General features: G+C 43.4%; 1 protein-coding gene across 1 annotated transcript in view; it reads left to right on the forward strand.

Moving 5' to 3' along the window:
* The window catches only part of mboat2a (membrane bound O-acyltransferase domain containing 2a), a 54,658-nt gene that overhangs the window by 16,961 nt on the left and 25,488 nt on the right, over nt 1–12,209 (forward strand). Inside the window, exons 2-3 of the mRNA XM_079458499.1 lie at nt 8,259–8,404; nt 10,021–10,098. Coding sequence (XP_079314625.1) covers nt 8,259–8,404; nt 10,021–10,098 — 224 coding nt within the window. The remainder of the gene's footprint in view (nt 1–8,258; nt 8,405–10,020; nt 10,099–12,209) is intronic.

Consider the following 12,209-nt stretch of genomic DNA (forward strand, 5'->3'; position numbering starts at 1 on the left):
TGAAAGACCCGACCAGACCGACCCAATAAATTAGACCCGACCCGACCAAGCGTAATTGTTTTTCTCGATAATATGCCATCGTCTATGACTGAGCTGGTCATTTTGAGGAGTTGGTGAACTGAAATACAGTATATGGACTGCATAACTGCCACATAAGGAAATGAAGAGACAAAAAACAATCACCTCGTTTCAAAAAAACAAACAAACAAACAACCTTTTGACACAAACAAGTATGAAGACGCAGCTTGATCCAGTTTTCTTGATTGACAGGTCTGGCTCAATTAAAATCAGCCTACCATCCAGTCACACAATGTTGTAAGAGAGGGTTGGTAACTGCACACACACCAGCAACGCACTGTTTATGTACGGGACAGTTCGGGTCTTCTCGGGTCTATTCAGCAAGAAGATATTTATTTTAAATTACCCGAGACCCGAAGACACTAATATTATCCTCGGCCCGTAGTTTTAATACCACGTTCAAGACACCTCAGAACTGGGATATTTCCCACCACAAATGCAAAAGTAACGTCTGGATTTATTAACATAAAAAGTATTTTGTCACATTAATGTTCCTAGTAGTTTAGTAGCATTAAAAATTACAAGTATCTTTTAACATTAAAAGCGCACCGCTCCATGAATTATTTCTGAGTCGAAATGGGAATTATCGAATTATCGAGAATGCAGCAACTTCAGACCCGTTTCGATTTTAATGTCTGAGCATTACATAAAGCTTATTGCCCAATAAAGCCGTTGTTATTTACATACTTTCTGTTGTCAGTTCTGTTGTTTTTATAACCAAGACACATCGTCCGATAAAACCACCACGCACAGAGCGGAAGCCAGGGCATTTGCTAAAGGTTGTAGGGAAGTGTATTTGGCTTCTCCCTGCCGTTTCACAGAAGCGTTTCCTTCACAAGGAAAGTGATACCTCATGCAAGCAGGGCAGTACTGACAACATTTTCCCACTGAATTAACGGTTTATCCGAAAAAGACGCTAGGTTTGTCGTTATATGCGTCTTCTGAACAAAAGCCACTGAAGGGGTCGGAAAAGTTGCTAGAGAAAGAGTTGCAAACTTAGCAACAATGGCCTGACAAATTATGTATGAATGGAAACTGTAGTCATGGACGGGAGGCCCGCCACGGCAAAATGAATGTAGCTGAAACACTTGCAGTGTTAAAATCGAAACAGGAAGTTGTCCAGGACCAGTGTTCTTAACATTTTGCTAAATGGTCTACAACCATGACCACAAGGAGCTAGTTTTACCTCTGTTTTGGTTTAACTACCATATTTAAACAATAATCGAGACAAAAGGTTTTCCATGAAGTGTAGTTTTGGAAGTCTGGATTTTTTACTCCTAGTATAGTATGGATTCAGGGGCAGTAGACAGGTTTATATGCTCGAGTGACTACTTTATTTATGGCTTTGTACGTATATTGTGCATGTTTGTTTTTCCTTTAGAACACTCAACCACTAATGGTGTGCACTTCCAAGAACCCGTCTTTTATTTAAGTTCAGTTTAATCAAAGCATTTGGCCTTCACAGCAAAATGCATTTTCCCACCCAAAATAGTGTGAGGTATTTACACAGCACACAGTGGCCAGACTCTAATAATGACCTTTAACACGTCTTTCCTCTCTGTTCCCATATGTAGCTCTCCTCACACATTTCTCTTTCAGCTGAAGAGACTTAAGGTGCCTGAGGAAAGTGAGCCAGATGGCTGGCTGGAAGGTGGAGACAGTTTAGCTCCACAGGGGGACAAAGTCTGTCGTCAGTCTCTCTGTATCTGTCGCCATGCCCTTACCACTGACTCATGCTATTCAGACCCGTGTTTCAACAATGTTATTTGCACCCATTGCATAATAAAATGTGTTTGAAATGATAAGTAGATGTTTCCTTAACATTATCTTTGGTTGTATCTGTGGTGGAGGCAACTGAAGGCTCTTTTGAGTGTAAAATGTATAGTGATAATTCACCCAAAAACAGAAATTCTGTCATGCATTACCAATGAACTACCAATAAAATTACTTTATTTACCTCATGTAAATAGAGATGCAACGAAATGAAATTTCTTGGCAAAAGTTGAATAAAAATTCATACACTTAGCCGAACACCGAACATTGCTTCGCGCATTTCTTTTATCTATTAAGCCAATTTTTTCACTATTGCATAAACCGAATGGTCAAAATGTGCTTTTTATGTTTGGTCTTGCTTCTCGATATAATAAAATATAACTTAAAATAAAATGTAACCAAACAAGTAGGCTACATTTAAACAACAAATCGAGCCCCCTCTCCCTTCTTGAATTGCATATGTAAGGCCTATAACTGACTGCTGTAAGAATGTACTGTACTCTGCAGCCCTACAACAAAACACTTAATTCAAAAGTGTCATTCGACAATATAAGCTAAAAACATGAATATGAATAAACAAAAACTGTTGGATTATTATAGTCTACACTGCAAAATTATTTAAAGAAATAGAAAATAACATCCGTGCAAGCAATTCTGACTGACAACCATTTCAGTTCATGCCCACAAAAACTGACTGTTCTCTCAGAAGGTGAACTTATGGCCGGGATGAACAGGACATACTTATTTATTATACTTAGGTATTTTCAAAGCCGCAGTTTTTTCTATGTTTCCGGTTTCAGTGTTGTCGTGTAGACGGTTGAAACCGGAGATTTGCTTTATGACGCTGGAATGCGTGCCGTTAACTCCTTTGTTTGACGTCAGATTCCAGGCTTCTGATTGGCCATCACTGCTTTATAGTTAGGGTTATATCACCACCTGTTGGTTTGGCATGCTTTTGACAGCACTTTATGGCGTGTTTTTTCTATGGATGTTAAGTTAAAACTCACGGTGCGAGCGGAACGTGCTCTCTTTACCGGTCTCAAAGCACAGAAGACGTGAGCTTGGTCATAACCAGATCTCATGCTCATATGCGCCAGATGTCAAATTTCTTTACATCATAAATAATATTTTCTGCGGCGCAGTGCGGGCGCGTCTGCTACGCTACTGCCCATATAACCAAAATGGCATGATCCTGTGTGATCCCCCTGTAGTTGGAACACAGTTTTTAGTTCTCAGCCTTCCCGGGAAAGTCTATGCCAGGGTACTGGAGAGGAGAATACGGCCGATAGTAGAACCTCGGATTCAGGAGGAACAGTGTGGTTTTCGTCCAGGCCGTGGAACGCTGGACCAGCTCTACACCCTCTACAGGGTGCTGGAGGGTGCATGGGAGTTTGCTCAACCGATCCACATGTGTTTTGTGGATTTGGAGAAAGCATTCGACTGTGTCCCTCGCGGCATCCTGTGGAGGGTGCTTCGGGAGTATGGGGTCTGTGGTCCTTTGCTAAGGGCTGTCAGGTCCCTGTACGACCGAAGCAGGAGCTTGGTTCGCATTGCCGGCAGTAAGTCGGACCTGTTCCCAGTGCATGTCGGACTCCGGCAGGGCTGCCCTTTGTCACCGGTTCTGTTCGTAATTTTTATGGACAGAATTTCTAGGCGCAGCCAAGGGCCGGAGGGTGTCAGGTTTGGGGACCACACGATCTCGTCTCTGCTATTTGCGGATGATGTCGTCGTGTTGGCCCCTTCAAACCAGGACCTTCAGCATGCACTGGGACGGTTTACAGCAGAGTGTGAAGCGGCTGGAATGAAAATCAGTACCTCCAAATCCGAGGCCATGGTCCTCAGTCGGAAAAGGGTGGCTTGCCCACTTCAGGTTGGTGGAGAGTTCCTTCCTCAAGTGGAGGAGTTTAAGTATCTCGGGGTCTTGTTCACGAGTGAGGGGAGGAGGGAACGGGAGATTGACAGACGGATCGGTGCAGCTTCTGCAGTAATGCGGTCGATGTACCGGTCCGTCGTGGTGAAGAAAGAGCTGAGCCGCAAGGCGAAGCTCTCAATTTACCGGTCAATCTACGTTCCTACTCTCACCTATGGTCATGAGCTTTGGGTCATGACCGAAAGGACAAGATCCCGGATACAGGCGGCTGAAATGAGCTTCCTCCGCAGGGTGGCTGGGCGATCCCTTAGAGATAGGGTGAGAAGCTCGGTCACCCGCGAGGAGCTCGGAGTAGAGCCGCTGCTCCTCCACATCGAGAGGGGTCAGCTGAGGTGGCTTGGGCATCTGTTACGGATGCCTACTGGACGCCTTCCTCGGAAGGTGTTCCGGGCCCGTCCGACCGGGAGGAGACCCCGGGGAAGACCTAGGACACGCTGGTGGGACTATGTCTCCCGGCTGGCCTGGGAACGCCTCGGTGTCCCCCCGGAAGAGCTGGAGGAAGTGTCTAGGGTGAGGGATGTCTGGGCATCTCTGCTTAGACTGCTGCCCCCGCGACCCGGTCCCGGATAAGCGGAAGAAAATGGATGGATGGATGGATGGATGGCATGATCCTCATTGCTTAACACCTTTGCGAAGATTCGACTGTGAGATTGGTAGCCGAATCATGCTCCTCCCATCGAATCTTTGACTATTCGGTGTCACACCTAGTCCATACAATAGAAGTGAATGGAGTCCAGCGCTGTTTGGTTATCAACATTCTTCAAAATAGGTTATTTTGTGTTCGGCATAAGAAAGAAAGTCATTCAGGTTAGAAATGACAAAAGGGTGAGTACATTATGACAGAATTGTCATTTTTGGGAGAACTATCAAGCATAGCAAGGACAGTTGATAATTTGGTAAATGTGAGGTCACTGTGAGGTGAGGCATTTCCATAGATGGGGAAACACCCTGCGTCTGTGCTTTTGATGTGTTGCTATTCAGGTAGCTATCAATAAGTGCAGTACAGTAATAATATAGTGCAAAAATGTCAGAATTTATGAAGTCTAATTTTACATTTTGTCAGCGGCTTCTGGTTTCTTTCCAAATATGCGTAGAAATCTCGCATTCTGTCTGCGGCATTAGTTGAGTGTCACCTTGTGTGTTCATTCCATCTTTACCCATTCAACTAACAGTTGTAAAACTAGTGAAATTCTCACCCTTGCTCTGTTTCCGGCCTACTTTCACACCTTCCTACACCCTATCAAGCAAACGTGCCCTGACTTGCATTGTCCTCTCAAAAGGGCAGTAAATCGCATTCCCGCTCATTCTCCTGCACACTGGTGGAACATTCTTCCAAACTCAGTCCGGTCGAACACATTATTCACGTCATTCAAAAAACTACTTTAAACCTCTCTTATGTGAATACTTGACAGGAAAATGAAAAGAAAACAAACCCTCTCTCTTTCTCTCAACAGGTATTGTTCTGGCTCTTGTGGAAACTAGTAACTTGGTATTAGCACCTTTTGTATTATTGCTCCCTGAACTCTCTGCAAGTCGCTTTCGATAAGAGCGTCTGCTTAATGACTAAATGTAAATATTTCCTTGCCCTGTACTGTTTTCTAACCGTGTCAGCAATGGCAGGTTCTGTTTAATTGTGGTTTAATGTCCCAGATTGATCTAGCACCCCTTGGTGCTCTTAAATGGCTCTAAAGTGCTGGTCGATGGCAGGTCACTCGTGGAAAAACGACAAGGGCACATCATCTCCATAAATCTGTGAAACCACAATTTCTTACAGTTTGAGTGTGTGCGAGACAGATTTTTCTGGAGAATAGCAATGCATCATCCGATAATAAAAAAAGTGTCCGGATACAAAGCAACAGCTAATGGGCTATTTGTTAAAGATCCACTGCTGTCCTCTTTATGCAGATTGGGAAACAATGGCAGTGTCTGTACTGTATAACAGTCTGTAATATTGTCAAGGAGATGTGTGTGTGTGTGTGTGTGTGTGTGTGTGTGGGGGGGGGGGGGGGGGTCTTTCCAATGCAAGAATGAAGAATGGAGTGCTTTACCCTCTATATGACAGTGTCAACTGTGGTAGAAAGATCTTGGTGACCATTCATGTGTGATGTTAAATACTGTTCTTATAATTTTTTTATATGACTCATAATTTGATATGAACTTTTTCATTGTTATTAACATTTTGGATCTATAATAGCAATAATCTTTTTCTGGTTAACATGGTGATGCCAAGCAGCCCAACAACTACAGGAGGTCGAGTAGTTTTGTTGTGGACAATTTCTCATTCAGTCAGAATTCAGAGCTAAAGTTTTAACATAATAAACAGTAGTTTACTTCTCGCGAAATAAAAAAAGACTGGTTAAAACATTGGGATATTGTTTCTTATGCGTTTCAACAATTCATGCCTCACATGTCGGCTGGGTGAATCTGAGAGAAAACGACAAGCACCTGAAGGGGTCAAGGAGATGCGAGGCGTCTCGAGGGAATGACGAAAATAGAGCCGTGAAAACAAACCAAGAGTCTCGCAATTGATGTTTCAATAACATTCTCTGAGGTTTTGTGCGGGATGAAAGGCTATTGTCCTTACGGCACGATTTAGGCTGAGTTTTTGGGCTGCACTTACAGTAATGGACATGCTTTATCCCTGTCAAAGAAAATGTAATGAGCGAACCAAACTGGAGTAAAATGAATGGATCGAAATTTATTTTAAGCTCATGACGGATGGTTACCTCATAGTCGCTCTCTCTCTCTCTCTCTCTCTCTCTCTCTCTCTCTCTCTCTCTCTCTCTCTCTCTCTCTCTTATTCACGTTCACACAAAAGAGAGAGTCAGACAGAAGATCATTGAGCAGCAAGGAGTAAGAAATATAATGTGTCCGTGTGGTTCCTCAGCCCCTTGCAGGGTGTTTGTTCAGAATAGCATACTACCCGTGCTATATTTGCAGTATGCACCGTGTGCACATTAAGCACATTTTCTGTGTGCGTGGAATAGAACCTTTATGACTTCAAACATTTGCCAAAACGTACACTACAAAACCAGTGGACACAGCATGGAATACTGCTTCCCACAATGCAATGCAATGTTTATTGTTGATCATTGCGTAATACATGCATAATGTATTGCACACTGCAGCAAATAATTTATTTGATGTTTGCTAGTATTGCATTATGTTTCTTATGTGCAAACTTTTTACCAGCTTGCTTGATGGCAGAAAAGCAGCTTTGGCACTGATAGTCATCCATCAGCTAATGTAACTGTGCCTGTCTCTCCTCATACAATTCTCATTAATCAATACTGACTAACATGGTTTATACAGACCATTTTTTAGGAAGTGTATGGATTAACATGTCTTTTTTTAGGTTGTCATCATGTGTAATGAGTTTTAGCTCTGTTTACTTCAGACTGCAGTGTGTCACACAGGCATCCTATTGTTTATTGCACTCTGAGCAAGAGCTGTTCAAACATCTCTTTACAGTGGCACTTAAAGTTGAAACTCAGCTCTTTATTTGTTAGGCAAGTAAAATGTCTTGGAAGAAGAGAGAATGTATCATCACTCTACTGCTTCATGCAAAACATGCAGTTAAAAGCACAGGAAACAAGTCTAGACCTGACTTTGTACACAGTTGCTGTCAGGATTCCTCACTGTCTAGTTAAATGCCAAGTGTTGGTCTGTGTACCTGCTCTTTGAACTTTATAAGAAGGAATGTGTATTGTTTTTAAGGGGTGTGAATTGGTAACGCCTATCGTTGGGTACCAAACAACACAGTTAATTCATGTAATTATCAGTCGTCTTCAAAACTGCAGTCTCATATTCCTGCGAAGTGTTGTGTCAAAATCAGATTGAATCCAAATGTTTACTGGTTTACGCCGGGTTTAAAGAACCTTTGGTTAAGCCACTATACATGTTTTTCATTGCAGGCATTATTTATACCTTTTGGTTATATCAAATATGTTTTTGCATATCAAGTTAGGGATGAAGGATAAAAAAATTGAAACGTTAAATCAAGATATGCAAATCAAGGTTGCATATGGAGCAACGTTATAATGCAGATTCCTTGTTCATTCGTTGATGTTGGCATGTTATCATTTTAATATAAGTACTTCTAAATGTTATAAAGTTATGTCCCAAAACTATTAAAACATCCATTGGAACATAACACTGAGACTAGTTTCTTGTTAGAGTATGAAAAGATTTCACTGTTTTTCCCATTTATTTATTGTTTGTAGGTTTGCAAACCTACCGTATGCTGTCCAGCATGTACATTTATTCATTTAGCATTTATCTAAATCAGTTTCTCTAAATGAGGGAGAATTTTACATTTCGTTGAAGGAATCCACGATAAATAATAGTCTACAATGCTATGTTTACAAGTAAGAATAGAGAATTTTTTTACAAAGTTTAACAAAGATCATTGTTAAATTTGCGATTGTTGGGATGTGTTTAATTGACTTTCTTTCTTGTTCAATTTCTCTCTCATCAGGTAAACTTTGTGGCGTGCCAACTCTTTGCCTTGGCCACGGCCTTCTGGTTCAGACTCTACCTGCACCCCAGCAAAACAAGTCCCTTCATCCGACATGTCGTCGCCACACTGCTGGGCTTCTATCTGGCCCTCTTCTGCTTTGGCTGGTGAGTGTCTGTCTGCTTACATCGCTTTCATATCTCAGGTCCTCCATATTGATCCATGGCAGGCTCATTGATAGCTGGTTAGCGAGCCATTCAATTTATAATAGGCTTGTGTTTTGCTGGCAGAGACACAGATGCAGCACTCAACACTCTGTGTGCTTTGTGTTTGTAAAAGAGATGTTTGATGGACAAGTGTGAGCTGTACGTTTCACTTCCAACAATAGACGGTAAGCGTTGCCATTATTTTAGAGGGACCGGACCAGAGCATCAGAAAAATACTTCCAATAATTTATACTTTACAGCAGGGCTAGTCAACTGGCGGCCATACTGACGTCTTATAAAGTGATTTGATCGGTCTGTCCAAGGAAGTTAATATTATTTTCAAGGTTTCAAACATCAATTCCAAATATATCTTGTGCCACTGAAAGTAACTGCAGGTTCTTTATTTATACTTTTGGAAACTGGCCCTCAAAGAAAAGTAGTTGAAGACCCCTGGTGTACAGTGTGTCCATGTCTGTATGTATAGCATGCACAGAATATCCACATCACAAATGGTTGAAAAGTTTGTCACACTCTAATCATAAGTGTATACCGTGAATACAATTGCATTTCCTCATTAGGAGTTAGGCTTAAGATGGCATCTTAGCAAATTGAGCGATCTCTCATAGGTCCCCGTGCAGAGGTTAGCACGCCGACATCACACAGGCAGCTCATACGCAATGTGACAGCAAGAGGCCTTCAGAAAGAGTAGTGAAGTTGCCCAAGGCTAAAAAGAAGCAGATTAATTATAAATGAACTTTATATTACAGTATTAGTATATTGTATTATACCACACAACTTTTGTTTATTCCATGTGTCAAGCATCACGTGGTTTCCCATAAAAGAAGTAAAGTCATTTGTTTAGTCATGCAGTATAGTATAGAGAGCTAGAAGGGCATACAAGTAAAAGCAAATGTTCCAATGTTTAGGTACCACCTTGTTTTGTTATGTTACCCCCTCGTGGGTTTTTGTTTTGTCATTTATATATTAAAATCTGTTAACCCCTTACCCTCTGTCTGCACGTGTTTCCTCTGTCCTTGTTTCACCACCCCGTTCATGACAGCGAGGTGCTTGTTACACACATAAAGTTTATTGTATAGATAAACATATACAGTTACCACACGAGCAAGCGGGTGCGATCATTGACAAAGCATATCATTTATCAAGACGTTTTAAGAAATGTTTGAGAATCGCACATTGTTACGACTGTCTTACATTTTGTCTAAAGAAGAGTGTCGTGAACCTGGCCCAAGATGCTCAGCTGCGTTGATGTGATGTGCGGTCACAATGCCGTTTGCTTTTCTCTACATACCTCTTTGTTTAGAGGAGACTCCATAGAAACGACAGTTTGCTCTCAGTCAATATCACTAATATTTATTTAGTGGATATCACTAATATTTATTTACTCAGAACACATTCCCGGTCTTATTGTGTACAGTTCATTAGTTCACATAAAAAAAGGTGTTTAGAATTTTTAATCAAAATGTAATAACTTGAATGCCAGTCCTGTTGTAAATTCACGCTTTCTTTCATTCAAAAAGAAGTTCTTGTTTTTCTCATTAGTATTTTCTTCATTTCAGGTATGCCTTACATTTTCTGGTACAGAGCGGCCTTGCCTACGGTGTTATGATTTTCACAGGAGTGGAACACATGCACAGGTGAGTGCCGGCCTCGGAATTACCCAAAATCACTTGTGACATCGACAGGGAAATGTTCCATAACACTGTCTTATGTCCCAGTTGCACAGTCCACAAGTTATTGCTATCCATTTCAAATACAGTGCAATATGGCACTATATTCATCTAGTCCTTGGTTGGTCCATTGACGATGAACGCATACGGCTTTAACCAATCCGTTTCTTTCGGTTAACAAGCCCCGGGGGGGAAGCAGGAAAGTGTCTGTTGTCATTATTTCTTCAGTAAGTCACATGCTGAGTGACTGCTTACTCTGATCGGAGGTCAGATAAATGGATGTACTGGACCACGTGGGCACTACCGGGTGGCTCTATCAATAAACAGTGCTGCTCAAAACAGAATGCTATTTAAAGCAGTACATATGGAGTCCTAGGTTATGTGAAAAACAGTATTACATGAAAAATAGTGCCATAATATGGTCAGGGAAGATTACAAATAAGATAATACTTTTTTAGTATATACTCTATTCCCATAATATCTGATTCTGAATGGAGCGGCACATTAGTCTCATGGGATGGTCCGTTGAACACTGGTAGTGATGTTTCTGTCATCTGGGGTCATCTGTTCTAGGTCAGTTGACCTTGGCACATTTATCAGAATACCTTTAGCCAAAAGTCCTGCCAGAATGATTTATAACCTTTTGTTGGAGGAACAGATCACGATGACAAGTACTTCGATCCCCAGACTTTTGCATCATTATCAGCAGACAAGGAGTTTGTGTGACTCACATTAAAAAAGAACAATAAACACAGTTCCCTTTCTGTCGAACCGACAGAACAATAAACACAGTTCCCTTTCTGTCGAACCGACAGATGGGGTTCGCCCCTGAGAACCTATCATCTTCTGACTATTTTGAAAAGGCCAATGAAATTGGCGAATGAAATTTGCATGCCGGGCTCCGCCCCCGGATATCCGGGTATAAAAGGGGAGCCGGCGTGCTCATTCATTCACCTTTGTTCTTCGGAGCCTTCGCATCTGATGAAATTCTTCGAATTACAGAATTCTACGACTCGGTGCAGCGGAGATTCCCCTGGGCGTCCTGGCAGTTCCAGAGGTGATTTTCTAAAAGAGCAATTTCCTCAGCGTGGCATTGCCCGCTGATCTCTTGGGTGCAGTACACTCATCGAGGACGGGGACGGACACGGTGGTTGCCGCAGGTGTTCGGGGGTCCGACCACTGTGGCAGCCTCGTGGATTCGTCCTGCCCGCACTGCGGGCGGATGGCTATTCAGACATTGCGTCACGGTGGCTGTGTTCTGTCAAGATCCAGCCACCACCTCATTTACTTCCCGTTCTGTGACCGCAGCGGCTACGGCCCTGCCGTCAGTGGCGGCGAGCAGCGAGGGTGATGTGGGGATTATCGTGAGCGTTAATCCGTCAGCCGGCCAGCTCGCGGACCACTCGCGCCCCGTCTCGCTTGTTTAGCAGTTCCCCAAAGATGGTCCTAAGCCGTCTTATTCCTCAGCCACGCGCTCGGACACGAGCCGTGGAGGTGAGGTGTCTCTTGCAACATTGGAGCGAGACCTGCTGGCATCAGACTCTGGCGATTCCCTGAAGCTCCCTCCCTCGGGAGGTCGAGCACAGGTGAGAGCAGACGCCAAGATGTCAGCCATGCTCGCTCGGGCCGCCGTGAGTGTCGGATTGCGGTGCACCGCAGCCCTGACGCTCGAGGCTGGGTACTTCGCACATTGGGTCTGGGCGCGACTCCAAGCCGTGCCCGGCTCAAGTGCCGAGTTTTACCGAGCTGCATAAGGAGTTCAGTAAGACCTGGAGCGTCCCCTTCGACGCGCTTCCGTCTAGCTGACTCTATCTCCCTCTCTTCCCTCGGGGCGGGGAGGCAGCTAGGGACTATGTCAATGCACCCTGGGTGGAGCATACAGTCGCGGGTATCCGCAGACGGCAGCCACCTGGGGAGCTTGACCTACACTCACCGTCCAGGGCATGTAAGGTCTCGACATCTCTGGTGTTGAGGCTGGCAGTGCCGTGGGCCAAGCTGCCACCACTCTTACGCCATGGCCATCCTGCAGGCCATGGCGCTAAAGAGAGCCCCACGGGGTAAGACCGACCCAAGAAGTG

This window comes from Barbatula barbatula (assembly GCF_947034865.1).
Source record: "Barbatula barbatula genome assembly, chromosome: 6".
NCBI classification, from domain to species: domain Eukaryota; kingdom Metazoa; phylum Chordata; class Actinopteri; order Cypriniformes; family Nemacheilidae; genus Barbatula; species Barbatula barbatula.